The sequence below is a fragment of the Copidosoma floridanum genome, unplaced genomic scaffold (genome assembly GCF_036245765.1).
Source record: "Copidosoma floridanum isolate Cflo_tuat_1 unplaced genomic scaffold, Cflo_Japanese_pri ptg000030l, whole genome shotgun sequence".
Lineage (NCBI taxonomy): Eukaryota > Metazoa > Arthropoda > Insecta > Hymenoptera > Encyrtidae > Copidosoma > Copidosoma floridanum.
In genome coordinates this window covers 18,143,319-18,162,170 of record NW_028321907.1, presented here as the reverse complement: position 1 = coordinate 18,162,170, position 18,852 = coordinate 18,143,319, and the positions used below count along the sequence as shown (strand labels likewise).

The 18,852-nt window shown below is 39.5% G+C and overlaps 1 protein-coding gene across 1 annotated transcript; it reads right to left on the bottom strand.

Moving 5' to 3' along the window:
* Positions 1-2,166: 2,166 nt before the first annotated feature.
* Positions 2,167-11,048, bottom strand: Gyc88E (Guanylyl cyclase at 88E). The gene is made up of 11 exons (XM_014353137.2): positions 10,881-11,048; positions 9,118-9,331; positions 7,078-7,351; positions 6,028-6,151; positions 5,784-5,925; positions 5,582-5,708; positions 4,780-4,984; positions 4,549-4,695; positions 4,121-4,481; positions 2,613-2,981; positions 2,167-2,528 (listed from the first exon to the last, which is right to left on the bottom strand). Exons 1-11 carry the CDS (start codon positions 11,046-11,048, stop codon positions 2,167-2,169), a joined length of 2,493 nt encoding a protein of 830 aa, XP_014208623.2.
* Positions 11,049-18,852: the final 7,804 nt, after the last annotated feature.

Here is an 18,852-nt window from a genome sequence, read left to right as displayed (position 1 = left end):
CACTCGGGTATGGCTTCCATTGTTGGGGCACAAAAGAGTTGCTGCCGCTACGGTGACATTTATGTCCGCGACTCCGTATGTACACTTGTGCCGTTGCTTCAGATATTAATGAACTTCCCTCCCCCCGACACCCGTTTTATCAAAGGTGTACGTGGTGGAGAAGGAGTGGGATGAAAGGACACGAGTTTATTTCGATGTTGTCGTTGGCGGAAATCAATGAGTGTTTTTTGTATATGTATATATATTACATCCGTTACTTTTTATTTTTCATACCTACAAATGCTACATTCATCATATTATAACTAAGTGGATCTTTGATTCACCGAGTGAAGAGGATTTTTTTTTTTTTTCGAGTATACAAACATGTCCTTACGTAGCTCTTGAATTTTACATGATACTAAGTGTATATACCTAAAAGTAATAAATATCGACAACTGGCAGGAAAAAATATGACGTATCGAGTTATCTATAAGCGTCACCACTTCCGCCCTGTTCAAGACGTATATTTTAGTTTATACTTTTTACCGTCCAGGGAAGATTTAGTCAATAATCACCGAAACAGAATTTGCGAAAAAGTGCAGCAATTTGAGATAGCGCTTTTCCTTCCTCGAGCCGTCGATGCCCGACTTTGGCGCGTAATTTCATGCTTTTGTCATTTTTTTTGCAACATAAAATTAAATTTTAGTTTAGTTAATGATAATCAGAATTTTCACGGTGATTTAATGCTCGAAGTAAAAAATTTTGCAATGCAGACGCTATGGTCAATACAAATATGCTTGTACAAAATTATATTCAAAATTTATTGTACGATAAATGGAAAACATAAAATAGTAAAGTTTCTGTCTATGTACCGTGCGAATATAAGCTCACTCACATTAACATGTACAACAATGTTCGATTAAAATTTATACACATAAATTACTGTATGTACATCATATGAAGAAAAAAAGCTCCAAGCAGGAGTTTCCTTGAAGATAAATTTTTTACGTCCACTTTTGGAAAAGAAATTTTTATTTTTCACTTTTCGTTTGAAATGTAGACATTTTTATAAATACAAACTAAATAAAGTTTGGTATAAATCTCAAAACGTCATGTATCATCTTTTCAATTTATTTTCATTTTGGGATGGTAAATGTTTTTTTTTTTTTTTTTTTTGTTTTTTACATCAACTTTAACAATGCACATAAAAAAAATCATCAAAACTATTGTTTTCTCAGTACGAAATAAATTGAAAAACTGAACAATTGTGTCATACCTCGCTCAACGTAAGTTCACAAATTTTTCTTCATTTTTGAAGCCACGGAGTAAAATAGTATACATTAGTGACCCTATATATTATAGGGATTTTTTTACCTTTTAACGTTTACTGCTTTTTCTCAGTAGGAAGCATAGAGTTCGCACCTGGTGCTTACCCTGGGTACATGATGGGGTGACATGACGAAAATTATCGAATGGCTTACGCATGTCGATTACTTACAGTTTACAAACACATGTGTACGCTTTTATATATGTATAATATTATAGAGTACTAAATTCACACTTACCGTCACACTCGCGCGCGCACATAAAACATACACATTCACAAAGAGTAACGAGCTCTTTTGCGATATAAAATCAATTAATAGTGAAACCATCATCGCTGGTTAACTAAAAACTATATATATTTCCATCCTTGATATTTTTCCATACGTATGCGTCTTATCTATAATAATATCTGTATTAATGTATTAACATGAGATGATTGTCTATTCTAATGATAGCTTGCAACATTAAGACGCCACAAAGGCCAAAAACGTCCTTCAAAAAGTGAAAAAAAAAAAAAAAAAAAAAAAAAAAGACTTTTCTCATAGCAATAATTACGTTACAACTAATGCACTACACAGTCATCATATAACATGTACTTATATATACTTATGGTATATCCGTATAGTATCGTTTTCGGTTGAAAAACGCTCGATTTTTTTTAATGTATACAGTACACAATTGTGCAAGTGCACCATGTCCGTGACGTTATGAGCCCGGTAAAACAACAACTTTTATGATAGCAAGCTCGACACAAAAAATTGAAAAACCCATAGCCTGTGTACTACCTGTATGATTAACAAGTATATACACGCGATTCAAACAACAGCCACGAGGTGGGAGATAGAAGAAAGAAAGGAGCGCTCAAGCGATCGAGCAGCCGTTGTTGTGGGGATACTTGTTTTTGGCACCAGGTTTGGGCAGCGCGAAACCCGGGCAGCAGTGGTCCTCCCTCACCTGGACGACCTGCTGGGCGCAGCTCTCGGACGAGTCGCTCCCTGCCGAGGACGAGGCCCGCTGCTTCGGGCCCTCCAGCCCCGGGTGCTGGTATATCGAGGTGGTGTGCACGGGGGCCGACTGCTCGTACGACTGCTTGGTTTGGCGCGACGCGCCCTCCCGGTGGTGCCGGAAGTGCTCCGTGTCCGAGACCAGCGTGCCCAGGAGTTGGTCCGACGGCTGCGGGTAACCCAGCGCGGACACTGCCCCCAGGGAGTTTGAGCGCAACTCTGTACCCCACACGCAACGGTATGTGATGAAAAAACGTTTGAGCATATCGTTGTTATTATACTGTGAGCTATTGAGATATTGACCTTTGACGGAGAGGCTCTTGGTGGGTGAGTTGGCGACGGATCTGCGAGCGACGTCCTGGAAGGTGATGGGTGAGTAGACGGGCCGCTCGTCGGCGCAGGTCTGAGGTGGCGTCGGGGAAGTGGGGAGTCGGGCGAGGAGGCGAGCCGAGGGAGAGTGGCACGTTCGCACGGGGGATGACAGGGTGGACGAGGGTAGGGCCGGGTTGGTCGGGTAGGCCGTGGAGACGGGGGTCTCGATGAGGCAGGGGATGCGGGTGAGGGAGTTGCGCGGCGTTATCGCGTGCCACTGGGGCGGCTGGGCTATCGTGATGTTTTTCGTCGACGCCGAGCGGACCTCGCGCTTCTCCAGCCAGTAGGTCTTCATCGTGCCTAGATGTGTGCACACATAAATTGGTAACAATCATGTATATATATACATACTTATGTATGTACTTCACTTTCGCGGCAATGGAAAAAGGAGTTTGTTAAAATATCGAAAATGCCCTTCATTTTGCGAGTAAAACTATGAATGCACTGAGAAAAAGAAATATAGTAAAAGTTACTGCGTCGTAGTCTCGAGACTTTTTACTATTTGAACAATAATTTTTTGCTGCTCAGAACATTCATTTTTGTTGCAAGTACAGTGATTTTTACTGCTTATACAATAGAAATTACTGCCCAGCAATGAAATGGTAAATATGTGGTTGCCAAAAGTAAAAATCCTAGATAGCGAAATGACACCAAATTACTATTGTGGCACAGTAATTTTTATTATTTTTTTTATTCCATCGGCGTTGATTTCGACACAGCAGTTCAGAGCACCGACTCTACATTGTTTCGACAGTCAATCCCCTTTGGATTTTCATTTTTGCTGCTGTGTGATTGGCTGGGACCAACAGTTATTGCACTGAGCTGTCGTCGAAATCAACGTCACTGGAATGAACTTTACTACAAAGTTAAAGTGCACCGTCAATGTTTCGGTCGCCCCAATACCCCATCATGTAAGGTGTATGTATATAAGGAATTCTACGAATAATCTGCCGTTTTCCGGAGTCATAAAATGAGGTAAAAATGTAGGTAAGCACACCTCTGGAAATATTTTTTTTGTCCCAGGTATTCCTCAGCAAAAAAAAAATTATATAATCATGATTAAATATGATCGGTGTCAAAAGGTAGAAACAGAATAAACTTGAAAATTGGAAAATACAATAAAATTCGTGAAATTATATTAAGTCCTATCAAGTTTTAGAATGTCAGTTAGTTTGATTTTCTTTGTTTGAGCGACTAACACCGACTTTTTGGGATAGAGTTATGGTACAAAAAAGTAAAAAAAATCGTGAAATTTGATTTAATATTCAGCATCGAAAAACGAAAAATGTGAAGAAAAAAAGTGTGTACCAGACACTGAATAGCTTGTTCAAGGTATTTTTCTTGCCCCGAGTAACACCTGGGACAAAAAAAACGTACTTCCAGAGGTGTGGTGGCTTTTTCGTAGGATTCCTCGTATAAAATGCTAACGGTGTGCGCACCTTTGCCCTTGACTTGTATCTCGCCGCGTTCGATGACCCGGTAAGACGGCGAGAGCAGTTCCTTGGTCGACTGGGATATGTGTATCTGCATGGCCTCGCTGGTGGCCTCCATCCTCGAGGCCACATTGACCGAGTCGCCAAAGAGACAGTAGCGCGGCATCTTGAGGCCCACGATGCCCGCGACCACGGCCCCGCTGTGGATCCCGATGCGTATCTGCAGGTGCTGCCCGGTCGAGCGGTCCGTCAGGTCGGTTATCGCCTCGAGCATGTCCAGGGCCATGTCGCACACCCGGTCGGCGTGGTCCCTCTGCTTCACCGGGGCCCCCGACACCACCATGTACGCGTCGCCTATCGTCTCCACCTATATGTGCCAACCGACAATCTTGGGTCACTCCGATCTCGTCGCCTTACCGCTGTGTATAACCCACCTTGTACACGTGGTTGCGCTCGGTGAGGGTGTCGAACAGGGAGTACATGCCGTTGAGCATCGACACGACCTCCATCGGCGTGATCCGGCTGCATATCTCCGTGAAGGTGACCACGTCCGAGAAGAGGATCGAGACGCTGTTGAACATCTGTCGGCAAGTTTTTTTTTTTTTTGGTTTTGTTTTGTTTTGTTTACAAGTGTATTAAGATGAAAAAACAACAAAAAGAACTACCTCGCACGTGTCTATCGGGCTCTCGCCGTTTCTCAATCTGTCGGCCACTTGCTTCGGTATCATCTGGTAGAGCAGCTCGTCGGTGCGTTTCATCTCCTCGTCGAGTTTCCGCATCGACTCTTCCAGCTTTTTGCTCTTCAGCTGTTCCTGGTCCAACGCGAGTTTGAGCTCGACGGATTGTTGCGTGCCGGCGAGCATCAGATCCCTAAAACGAACGCCGTCTCGTCAAGCACATATTACATCGTGCATCTCTGGTCAATTCAATCCCAACTTTGAATTAATTTCGTGGAGGATTAATCAAAGGCATATATGTATATACTCGTACTATTGAAAGTACTGTCGATTTTTTACGACTCCACCAGTCCAAGTACGTAGATGAACACCAATCAAAAGGGCTTTCGAGTACAATTCGTACATTAAATTTTTTTTCATTGGTTTCAAAATAATTGTAACTTTGATTATGCTTGGCAATCGATCAATACTCAAAATTCAGTTTTAATAGCCCCTATTTTGTTTGCTTTTTACATTTTATTTCATACTTTTAATCCCTTTTGTATATATATTTTAATTTGTTTATTCAGTTTGTATATTTTGTTAGTTTTTCATTCAACATTTAATGTTGCACGTGAAATCGAGCTTCATTAACGAGTAAATTTAACTTTATACGTGTAGATGTGTTGCTCCAGTAAACTGTACCAATTTATTGTGTATTTTTAGTAAATGGGCCTCGGGCCCGTTGATTAAACAAAATAAATGATAAATGATGAAAAAAAAAAAAAACAAGGGTAAAGTATAGACTCACCGGCTGAAATCGTGCAACGATAGATCGTTTATGTACAGTCCCGCGCCGATCAGCGCATTCAAATCGGGCATCACCGGTGTACCGAGGTACATCATCATCTTCCAGTCGTCCATGTATATCATCTGACCTGCACCCACACACACACACACAGACACATGTGCATTTAACAATGATGCGATGGAGACAAATGGGTCGATCTTACCTTTAAGTCTGAGGGCTCGATCTTCCTGGTTGTCGAGTTCGCTGCCCAAGGGAATGTCGTCGCGGCGACGGTCGCTCGGCCTCTCGGCAAGCACCGGCTCGACCGACAGCAGCTCGAATATGTTGTTCGTTCGGTTTAAAATCTGCGTGGTGACGATTTTTTTTCCAAATGATAATGTATATATTAACTTGCGCCCAACCGGTCTTTTAAATAATACAACAACAACAAAAACAATAACCCCTACCGATTGAAACTTGAAGGCTATGAGGGGTCGGACCAGATCGAAGCGGTGGGTGATTTTTTTCCCCACGAGATCGGACAGTATGACCATGAGGGAGTTGCCGATGCTTCGTACGACCATGTCGGGGCTGTGACAAAATAAATTTAAAAAAAGTCCTTATATCAATAAATGTGCGTCCGACGATTGACTAAATGCCAACGGAGCTAAAATCGTGTGACTTTGGAGCAAAAATAAAGCAAACCCAATATTTTTAGCTCACCCTTCCCTATGATGTGTCGGTAGGTAATATAAACTCGGGTGGGCAGCAAATATAACTTTTATCTCTCTCTATCTCTCTCTCTCTCTCTCCGTAAATACCCGTTTTTTCGGCTAATTTCTCCCTTCCCTGAGATATTATATCGCGCGGATACAAAAATAACTACGCGATATTTCGGCCCTCGTCTTTCCCTTTTAAATTTTATACTTTTTCTCTCACCTCCATCATACTATACCATGTATATTATGACTATACAGTAAGCTTGTGCGATACCCACTTCGAGACGAGACGATGCCTGCCCAAGTCTCGTCTCGTTTCGAAAAAATCCCGAGACCCTAGAGACTTTTTTTGAGTCTCGAAAATTTTTTAAAATTTTCTTGACGTTTTCGGAGTCGTTGGGGTGTTAAAAAGTCTCTACTTTGGTCACGCGTGTGTGTATTGAATGCATAAAAGCTCTTACGTAGCAGAAAAGGGTTGAAGAGACTAAATGTTTATTTTTTCAAGACTTCGAGACGAGACTTTTAGAAAAAAATTTACATGTATATTTGGAGCAGGATGCTTTATGCAGATCTGTACATGTAATGTGCGAGGTGACTGGTGAAAAATGCACTGAGTGGAAAACATAATAAAAATTACTGTGCTAGAATGGAAATCTAGTACGAGAGACTTTTTACTATTTAAACAATGATTTTTATCGTTTGGAACAATAATTTTTGTTGTCCAGCACAGTAATGTTTTATTGAATTTGTCTCTCTGTGGTGTTGTTATTTATCGAGCCGAGAGAAAAATGAGCTCACCCAAAGACGATGCAAAAGGGAAAAATCTCAAAGAGAACGGACGCGTTGATGGGCAGGTGTTTCTCCTCGCGCGTCATGGTGAGGGAGGCCAGGGTGAAGGCCCGATTGTCGAAGGTCAGCTGGAAGGTCACGTGCACCGTGTCGAAGAGTATTTCCTCGCGCACGAGCTCGATCTTGAGATCCTTGTGGTAAAAGTGACGGGCCACCTCGCGGATCTGGCCCATCGTGTAGTAAACGAAGCCCCGGCGTTTGCTTCTGTAATGCAGAGTCAGTCCTACGGCGATATCGAGAATCATTTTCACCGACTTGCATTATCATCGTGAGTTTATCATGCTTATTGGGTTACGTGCACTTGTACACAAATTTTTACATATACATATAAGAGCAAGTGTTGCAAGCACAATTTGCCCACGACAGGGGCATCAGTCCTTTAAATCCTTCGGGGACAAAAAAAGGCCATTTCTTTTTTTAACTTCATTCAAAAAGACAAACTATGAGATACCCCCTTAATTGGCTGCACAAGTGGGTATAGAAATATTGGGCATGCATTATGAATGATTAATAGAGGTATACGGTTAAATGGAGCATCGATCCCACTCAAGCTCTCATGCATATTACAATATGTGCCTTCACAATTAGAGAATCGATTTTATAGGTATTTTGCTTGTCAATAAATGTAAAGTACTGATTAATGATGCACAAAGGAAAAAACGATTTTTTTTTTTTTTTTTTTTTTTTTTTTAATGTGTACGTATGAGTCGTTGCGTTAGTTCGCCGAAAAGGAGTAGAGAAGAAATAAGACAAAACAAGCGGCTCAATTCATGAAAAACCAGCACACGGGCCGCCAGAGCAAAAAGTGCGATTTAAATTGAAGAAATTTATTTTTAGACCATTTTTATATGGTTTAACATCATAAATCCAAACGAGTTTTACATCATTTGTACTTTTCAATATAAAAGTAACGAAATCATATAGTATTCTAACAGTAAATATTAAATTTTTAATCAATAAATAACATAGTAAGTAACAATTATTCGAACATTTTATCTAACGATTTTCGTTGTTGCCTGTGTCAGAATAATACTACAGATGAGAAAAGCAAACACAAAAGAGTGTTTTTTTAAAATAACAATATCCATATGTAAGTTTTGTATTTCACATTTTGTTCGCAAGTGAAATGTAAAAAAAGTTATATTTTTCGACTGTCTATATCCGATTTTCTTATTCAAAGTCTTAGGACAACATGGACGAAAATGGTTAGTAAAAAAGAGCTCATTTCCATAAGATCTACAACTTGTATTTTTAATATTTTGTCTGCACAAACGTAATGCACAGGAAAGTTATAGAATCTATAAAAAAAATGAGTTTTTTGCCCTTTTCAAACGATTTTTACCATTCATAGAATTAAGACAGTGGTATACAGAAATACTTACCAAACAAAAAACTTTTTTAAAACTATGTTGTAGAATTCGAACTTCTTTTATTCACACGCAAAAAACGATTTTTTTCGCTATTTTTGTACCTATTTCTATATACAGACATCTGTATTGCATGACAGAGTAAAATGTATAGTTCAAAAAAGATTTTTTTTTTTTTTTCTTTTTTTTTAAGATCTACAAATTTATCGTTCAACGCAAACGTGTAAAATTGAAGCGTCAAAAGTCATAGCTAAAAACCTGCTGTATTATCTCCTTTGAAGCACTGCAGTAAAACTGTTTGCGATTTTTTTCTTTTAACTACACTTGTCCAAATCCAAACAACCAGCTTCGATTTTGAAGGCAAACTTGTGTATACAAAATCGAGGCTCAATCGGATAACAATAACTTGAGGTAATCAAAAACAATTACATGATCACGTGTATACATTGTACAACATCTATGTACGTACAGCGTAGGACATACGCGGAACACCTTTGGTTTTATGTGAAAAATAGACAAAATTTATAAGTGGTTACACTTTTTGCTCAGAAAAAAACATAAGGCAGTCGCATGCATTGGTCGAGATGACGGTAAAAATACAGTGTAGGCCGCGTATACTGACCTTGTCGGGTTTCGTTCTCGCAGATGAAGGACGGGGCGCGCATCCTGGGGTACGAGAACTTCAGGTACTCGTGCAAGTTGTCGAGGCCGTTGAGAAAGTCCCGCACGTGACGTCCGAGCACCGAGAGGACCCGGTCGTAGCCGTACTGGCCCACAAAGCTCACAAAGTGCACGCCCATCTGGTCGAAGAATTCGCGCTCCGTTATACCCAGGACCTTTGAATTACAACAATTTTATTCGTGTTGACAATATTTACAAACTTTTTTTTTTTTTTTTTTCCTTGTAAAATCAGTATGAAAAAAAAATTATCGAGCTATGACGTTTTTGCCTAACGGTTAAACTTCATTGCTCTTGGTAAAATATCCTGTTGAGATTTATTTATTTTTTTTTTTTTTATCATTGTTTACACTGAAAAATTTTCTTTCTTTCTTTTTTTTCAATTATATTCCATAGATCATTTATGAAGTTTTTTTTTCCATTTGTGGATGAAAGAAAAAAGACTCGTATTGAATATTTTTTGCTGTTCCACAGGTACATACGTTTGAAAACTAGTTTCTTCGTATTTCAGCGCAAAATTATTGTTACCATGCGCTTATGAGTGACACCAAAAGTTTGACCCTTCCTCGCTTGTCGAAAAAAATTTTCCTAGATCAGTGTATATTTGTTCAGATAAAGTAATCTGTCAATAAAAATCGTGCGCAAGTAAAAATGTGCACTTGTATGTATTGAAAACGCACTTTCGATTGTCGGATATCGGTATAGTGGCCCCATTACCATGGACATCACGTATTTCGATCCCAATTGCGTCGCGAATACTCAATGATGATACTTATATTTAGAATAAACAGCGTTACGCTCGTTTACTGTAAACCATAATGATGTGAGTACGCACACATGTATATACCTATAGTACATGGTAGCCGGTCAACCAATCACAAGTTCAAATAGACGCACGTATTTTAATTCTCAAATATTTCGGATTCAGCTCTCATGGGAGGGAAAAATAATCTAAAAATACAACTTGCCATGGATAAATTATTGTACATGTATACGTGTGTATGTTATCACCAAAGGGTATCACTGTACTTTTTGAGAATGAAAATGTCAAATTCAGTAATTTATGGAGAAAAAATTGGTAAAGCAAATCTAGATCCATTCAACATATAGGAATCACATACAAAGAGCCACGGTGACTTTTCTATGTTGTTCACAACGGAAAAAAGATACCAACTCTCTTACCTTGCCGAAAACGCAAAAACTGAATTCTTGATAGATTGGCGTATCAAAAATACTATTCAAGTGGATGTTTTGTTGTCAATTTTGTAAAAACTGTTAATCAATTGTATTGTAAAACGTTGCGTGCCATCGGACTGATCTTTTGATTTGGCACCGCGACAAACTCTTAAACGAAATAATCTCGACCACGTACCAAACTTTTTTTTTTTTTCTCTCGAATTAATTCTCAAAGGTATCACCTCAATAGCCCATGTACAAGTGCAGGGCTGCTCCATTTTTTATGAAATGGAACACAATAAGTACGCGGTGCACTAAACTTTCACGTGTACCTATATTACCATAGAAAAAGAAAACCGGGATTGACGAGGTATAAGGGAGGAAAAAAAGATCAGCGCGTTACTCCCGGTAAAACCTGCCGATCATCCATCGCGGCTGCAGAGCGATTGTCGATGTCGCGACAATTCCTTTGAATGGATCCGATAGTGGTACTCATTAAAAACGAAAAAAACCCACAATATATAGTATTACCTGTATAGCCTTGTTGGCCAGCCGGGGTATCAGGTTCTCCGAGTAGACCTGGTGGACGCTGAAACTGGGCTGATCGACGGCGGCCTGTCGCCTGATTTCCTCCCACCGATCCTCGCCGTACGACTGCCGAATGAACTCGGACATGTTCTCCAGTATGAGTCCGTACATGTTGCCGACCTGTCTTCCCTCTATCCGCGTTTATGCCCGTCTCTTCTCAACTCCCATCGGCGATTCCCAACGATCGAGCCGATTTTTGTCCCGATGCCGATCGGTGGGCGTCCTCACACGACGCAGGGCGAGATGAGCCCGTGCACTGGTATATCCTCGTCGTCACCGTCACCAACACCAACAACACTGTATATATACCTACCACAGCGACCAAAGCGGCCTTTCGCAACCGGTCGTCGCGATCGGTACGAGCCTCGCGGGGGTCAGAGGTCGCGCGAGCGCGCGAGTCCGCTACGGTCTGGCATTGCTCCCGGCCGATGCGCACCGCTTACCAAAGCTCCTTTTCTCTCCCTCCGCTGCTGCCCGTGGCTCCTTGCGCCTGTACAGATATATGCTCGTTGAGATCGTTAATCGAGCAAAGAGCGCCGCGCGAGGGGGGAAAGGACTATATACCGCGGCTCATCACCGGGGGTCGGTGAGTTTATTATTAGCCGGCTGGCTGCTCGGAAATTTTGGTCAGGTAGCGCCGCGTCCGCTCAATCGTGTGTTGTGCTTCTATGTGCAACGAGACCATGTATATAAAGCAAAACAATGTAACTACACCCTAGGCCCACACGCGTGTTATACATACCGAGACTATATGCATGTATTGTAATAAAATTATTACACGAGTATATTATATGTGTACCGATTCATGTGAGGTACGTCTGGCGTGCAAGCAAAATGGGGGAAAAATTTGCAATCTCGTATAATATACGAGTGTAGAATGGTAATTCCAGTCGTCGCCCTGGACGCGTGCACTTTCGGTCGTACACTTCGATCGCCCGCTAAGGGGTCGATTTTTCGATGAAACGGTCCACGATGCGCGAATCGGTGATAATCGCACGTATATATGCATAATACTTCTTCCAGCTCATTCGCCGGTGCGTCTATTTTCGGCGCCGCTCGTATGGTCGCGCGGATTCGCGTCGCAAGAAAAATACAATAACTCAAAATAAGCGACGCGTGGCGCGCACATTTTCGTGTATATAAGGGGGAGGGGGGTTACCAAAGACGGGGTCTCTCTCTTTCTCTACTTTTAATAAGCGCGTATTGATTTTGCGCTGAATTTTCCCTATTTAATATAGTACAGTCGGCGGCTGCGTGTGTAGTGCCGTCCAAAAGGAGCCGGGGACACGCTACGGCCTATATACATATATATATATATATATATATATATATATATATATATATATATATGTGTATATATGTGTATAATATGATATTCCAGCGACTCCCATCCGTGCAAAGACTCGTATGTTATATCTGTGTACAACATTGACATCATACGTATCCAACATAGTCGTCAAACTCGTGTGCAGAGCAGCCGGAGCTATTGTCGTGCTCGGAATCGTTAAGCAAGCGACGATTTCTGCGATCGGTTCCCGGTCTCCTGAGGACTCCCTGGGGACAACTCGTGCGCGTCTCTCACGTATACTATACAATACGCATTATACCCAAGCTTTTACCAATTATTGCACGATTTTTGCCCCCCCCCCCCCCCAGCCACTATATGTTGTATTTTTAGTATAGGTGTACCTGTGACATTGTTGTTGGTGCTTTTGTATTGAAATATTGTATGTATGTCATATGGATGGAGATAACGAAATAACGAGCGCGAGGGAGATCGGACGCGCTGATAAACCGAGGAAGAACAAAAAAAACGAGAAAAAAAAAAAAGAGTCGCGCGAGCGTCTGCAGTTTTATAGCCGAGCTGGGTGAGTTCAAGTGTGTATAATGTATGCGCTCGGACATATGGAGCTCCTACTTTGATTTGATTTTCATTTGGATCGTGAGTTTTTAGAATTTTTCTACACATTGTATATCTGTATCCTCATTCGCGTTTAATCGGTATACTTTATTGTGGTTCCATAATCTGCGGTTGCCGATCGGGTAGTTTGATATTAGTTGTTATATCGTGATTGAGTGTGTGGTTGATCATCTGAGAAATTTTTCACGTCACTAATGATTTTGACATTTTTTTTTTAGAGGTTGTAGAGGAATATTGATGGTTGATGTAACGTATGAAAATATCTTTGTTTTTTTTTTTTTTTTTTTTTTTTTTTTTTTCTATCGTAGAGCTTTGAAAATCAGAAAAAACGCATTTTCCGAAAATTGAGGAATTTTTCACTCTAAAACTAAAGGGGTTCAGGAATAAACGTCCCAATTAGCTTTTTGTTCCGAATGTGCCAAAGAAACTGAAAATATTTATTTTTGGACCAAAAGAGCAGCTTTGTCTAATTTGTTTAAAAAAAAAAAAAATACTTGTTCCAAACAAACAGTGACCAGATAAACAGTGTAAAGATTAAAAAAGAGCAGGGCTCTGCACCCAAATTCTACGTGATTCAACTTGATTTTTTTACTATACTTATTATGAAATTATTATATACATTTTTAATCCCGATTCTTTCTGATCGCCCAAATGTCCCAAGTCATTTTTATATCGTCGAGTCGGCAATGGCCAAAGTTCTTGTCCACGCAAAACTACAATACGTACACGCGTATACTTACATTAAATTATCGAACCCAAAGTAAAATGTTGCGCGCAAAACGAGAACACAAGTAAAAAAAAAAAAAAAAAAAAGCAATTAAAATTTTAATCCGCGTATTCTTCCCTGTTGTTAAATTTAGTTAGTAATCTAAATGACTTAGACAAAAATGTCACAAAAATGAAAAGAAAAAAAAAGAAAAAATTGTACGATTGCGTTGTGTAGAATCACGGAAAATGTCCAACGAGAATTTATTATAGAAGAAAAAACGACAAACAAACCCCACGGCATCGGGCGATCGCGTGTCTCGGGCCTCTTGCCGATGATTAACCCAAAGCGCCTCTAATGTCAATTAGACCCCTCGGTACCATTCTACGAATGTATACTTGCTTCGTTTGGTTGGAAATCTAATGGTTTTCGAGCACGATTTGGCCTTACTGGGGTAAACACGTTGAATCGTATGCCGCCACGTGTCGTGAGTGTACGTCAACTTGTAGTTTTTCACGAGGAAGAACCCATTACGAGCACCAACCTTTAGTATACTCCGTCTATGTATGTATATGCATACAATGTAATCAGGGTATGGCGTAATAGGAGCCAAGGGGATATATATTACATTGGGATGATTTTAATGGGAGGTCGAGTGGATTATATACGCAAGAGACTAACGACGTATTGCATTTTGTATCTTCCTTTATTTGCCTCTCGTTCAAAGGACGATATATCCACCAGTTCTTCCATTGATTCGACAGAGACTCGTGGGGGCATTGTTGCTCTTGAAAAAGTATACACCGATACAGATTCGCGCCCAAGGTGCCATTATTTTGTTGCTGCCCGGCTATAGAGTTTTGTTGTTATTATTATTACTTCGCCGTCGAGTATAATTTATAGTGATCGGCGGAATGTGACAGAAAATACGAGGGAGCCACTTGAGAAATCGAGACTTGCCGCGAGGGAGTCAAATTAGGTCGTATCGACCTAGATTTCGTGCGCGAGTAAACACGCGGTAGCGGCTAATAACCGTCAGGGCCCATCACATCCACATGACCGATCAATTGGCTATTCGTCAAGTATATTATTTTCGCATTTTTTTATTTAAACTCGTGCATGATTTTCTTACGTTTGAAGTATACATTTTTTTCACATTTGTAAATACTAGCCCATTATGTCAGTTTAATGAATCACTTCAATTGTGGACGCTGTGTTGAGGTAACGAGGCATCTTTTTTTTTTTTTTTTTTTTTTTTTTTCAGACGAAACAATGATAAGGTCGTGAATTTTTACTATTCTATTTTATGACAAAATAATTCGTTTGGTCGGTATTTCTCATTGAAATCTAGCTTACATCCTGGAACAAAAAAAACCAAAAAGCAGGTGCCCAATCAGGGCTATGGATTGCAGTATCGCCTGTCTGGCTATAATCGGCTCGATCTACTGAATCGTCGTGAACACAGTAAATGGTAGTTGACTGTTTAGAAATTGGGTTTACTTAAATGAAAAAGACGATATCGTTTTAAAGTATCAGTTTGATATACCTACAAGCTATTATTTATGAACATTCAAACTTTCCCCCATTTATATCGATTACGCTTAATTTCTCTCATCATTACCTATACTAAAGTATTCACCCGTAAAATGGATACGAGTTTATTTTTATATGTACGCTTTGTATATGTGCGTACACATATATGAATATATAAAATAGCCGATAAAAATGATTGTAGAGTAGAAAATTGTTGATTACGTCCTGGTAAATAAGTTTTGTACACTGTATCGTGCGATTCACATAAAAAGTGCAACCCATTCATGAAAATCAAGGAACGTCTTGACCATACATAAACACTTTTGGGGTGAATTGCATGTGTTAGAGCTACATCTACGTAAAATATAAGATCTTCCTACAAAAAAACATGAGTTATTTTCCGAGTGAAATAATTTTTTTTTCTCCAACGAATGACTCAAGTTTTGCACTCTACAGCCTTTCTTGTACAGCAGATAAAGCCATTGGTATTAGCATGGGAAAAAACAATTGGATTAATCAATTAAAATTTGGTTGTGCAATGCCAAACCAATTTTATTGGTTAACCTAACAAAAAAAATGGTTGCTGTAACTAACTTTTATTAGTTGAAGCAGCTATTGATTCTTTGGGTACCATAAGGAAATCAAATAGTCATCCGAATCAACTTATTTGGTTGACGTCAGATCGATTTTAAAATCATTTTTTTTTTTTTTTTTTTTTAATCAACTACATGTATTTTCTAATGACTTTGTTACCTATTGCTACTAAATAAATAGTTAATATAATTAACAACTACTATTTCTAATTATTTTTAACTGTTTTTAATAGTTAGAGTAACTATTCAACTGTTTTAAATCATTTTTTAATTGTTCAGCTAACCAAATTTGTATTCCCATGCGATTTACTTGATTGCTCTATAAAAATTCTTAGTTTTACACTACTGCAATACATTTGAAAAAAAAAAAAAAAAAAAAAAAAAACAGTTTTAACACACTTGGGTATATATTTACACAGTGCACGCATGATTAAACGCTACACAACAGGAGTCGCATCCGAGGCCACCATCGTCCCTTAAGTACACGGACTCTTTTTAATCTCACTGTAGATATATAGATGTACATATAGAGTTGGAGGTAAGTTCAACAAGTGTCGTCATGGAGACGAGAAAGAGAGAGAGAGTGGATGATTTGTGGATAATAATGAGAGTTCCGTATACATGGGTCATTTCATAAAAAACTGCGATCTTTTCACGCTCTGATTGAAATTTTTTTAATTGAATGTTTCGAATTTTTTAATTATTTTTTCCAAGTTATATAAGGTTCAAACTAGTTGTAAAACTTTTGGGCCCGACTCTATGGTCGTTTATTAAAAACCTATGTTAATTTAAATGCATTTTAAAGTGTCACATTAGAGTTGTCATTACTGTAACGGTACTTTTTTGCGATTGTGAAGACCCAAGGTGGAATTTTTCAACGATATTTCGTTTATCACATCTGCACCCTAATCCCTTCGTACGCTATAGTTATCTAATCGATGATTTTAAATCCCTCCGAAATTAGGGGCGTTATGGTAATGACCACTTATTTTACCGGTAAAAATATTCTACACTTGCAACGACGCTACAAGTAGCCAAATGAAAATTTGGGGCTGCAAAAAAATTGACAGTGTTCTTGTACATTTTGGAGTACAAAACGATTAATTCCAAGTGTCTGAAAATTAATCACTTGGCCCAATTAAATCATTTGTGGTGCGCAATTCAAAAGTGTCAAAAGTAGGCTTCACAAATAAAACGTCCTTAACTTAAGAACAAAATTTTTTTTGGTTCTAGACTATGAGATAAGGTGCTCAACACCTCAAAATTTTAGATAGTGCATCGTAAAAAAATTAAAAATTAAAAATCTAGGCACCAGAAGCCGCAAAAAATGAAATTTTTGAACGCTTCGCGTTACGGTAATGACATTTTGGCCTGTGTTTTCAATTTAACGGCCACGCCAACAAATGTTTCGACACGATTTCAAAATGTATTCAAGAAAAATTGGTTTACACCGTGTGAAAAAAAAGTTCCACCTCGAAATAATTCGATCCGTCGTTTTTAAACGTAGGCTTCATGGAACATTGCATTTTTTGTGAAATGGCCAATATACACACGGAGAAAAAGAGAGAAGGCGAGGCGGGGGCGTGCACTGCCGGTAGTAAGAAGTGCACCGTGCGCTCAACGCGACTTTTCATCCCTCGTGCACGACGAGTCCGACAAGTGTGGTCGGGGGAGGGAGACAAATAACGAGCGTCGCGAGAGCTACAGATGAGCGCAAGAATAAGAAAAAATGGCCCACTCGCCCGGCTCCTTTTCAAGGTAAACCCGCAACCCCAGCGAAGGGAAGAAGAAAAAAGCGCAAAGTCCGATCGGCGTATGGTGTTTTTTGTTGTTATTGTTTTGTTCTCTTTTACCTCTGCTTCCCGTAAAATCCAGCCAAAAAGCACCGCCGAAGGTGCAGGTTCGCTCTCCTCACTCGAGCATCGAGAAACGTGGCTGCAGTCCACAAGGAGGGGCACGTGTGCCCTGGTACAAACATCCCAGGAAACTAACAAAACAACCAACTGGCCTTCACTCCCGACCTCCTAGACTTTCGTACATTTTTTCCTTTTTCTTTTTGGCTTTGTGTTGCTACCATCACCGATTCGTCTTCTACGGGGTGTACGTACGCATGGACCATCAATCCTCCCTCGCTCTCTTGCTTCCCTCTCCCCTCGTATCGATTTCGGAGCTGTACAGCTTGGACAGATGCTGGGAGGGGGGGGAAGGAGTGCGTGTGTTACCAAGCACGCGATTACTCCGTGCATGTACGGCACGAAAACTCGAGTATATAAAAAATGACGTGTGCCTGTAATATATATACGTATCATCCCTACCGTACGTCATTACATATATTTATATACTTGTACGTCTTGCGAATACAGGTTGGATATCCGAACAATTAGGCCGTTGCTAATTGATTATACTCGTACTTTTGGTGGCCAATCTTCTTCTTCTTCTTTTGCGCGTTAAGCCTAATTGGACGGCTAAGATTGTACCGGCTGGATACGTGTGTGTGTGTGTGTATATATATACGTATGTACAGTTGCCGAGTGGGCGAGCAATGAAAACAAATGTGATGAAAATCATTAATCGAGTTAATACTTTGGGCTGAAGGCTTTTTTCATATACTTACATAACATATACGTGCACGCGCAATCTTAATTTTTTTTTGTAATTTAATTGATTAGCGCGTCGGGGGCGAGGGTGCGTTTTGGGGCTCGTTCAAATAAAACAAATAGTTGTATAAAAAGGGAGCTGTTTGGAAAATATTTAACTCCAATTTTTTTTTTTTTTTTTTTTTTTTTATTTAAAAAGTTAAAGTCGTACACGTTTGACTTTGGTAGATCTCGAGAAATCGCATTTTTTTCCCCCTCATTATTTTCATTGATTTTTTTCACATTCTATTATTAATATTTTTACAGCCTACTAAAAGTTGTAGATATCATGAAATAGTTGATTGTTTCTTTATAATGTAAAATATATATTGAATGAATAAACAACTAATGAATAAAAAATCCATGTATAGATTAAAAAAGTGATGAATAAAATTTTTCTATGCTTTGGCTTAGGGGAGTAACCGTTGAAAATAATAAATAATGAAATACTTGATGTAAATTTGAGATAATTACGGTAAACTCGTAGGAGAATAATATCGTAAAATAATTAACTTTTTCCCTGATT

Bases quoted from the DNA above. Each gene is read 5' to 3' on its own strand.
- Gyc88E (XM_014353137.2), bottom strand. From the start codon at position 11,048: ATGTACGGACTCATACTGGAGAACATGTCCGAGTTCATTCGGCAGTCG. The intron at 9,332-10,880 runs GTAATACTATAT...TGTAATTCAAAG, and splicing joins TGGCCAACAAGGCTATACAG to GTCCTGGGTATAACGGAGCG. The intron at 4,482-4,548 runs GTGGGTTATACA...TGGCACATATAG, and splicing joins AGCGCAACCACGTGTACAAG to GTGGAGACGATAGGCGACGC.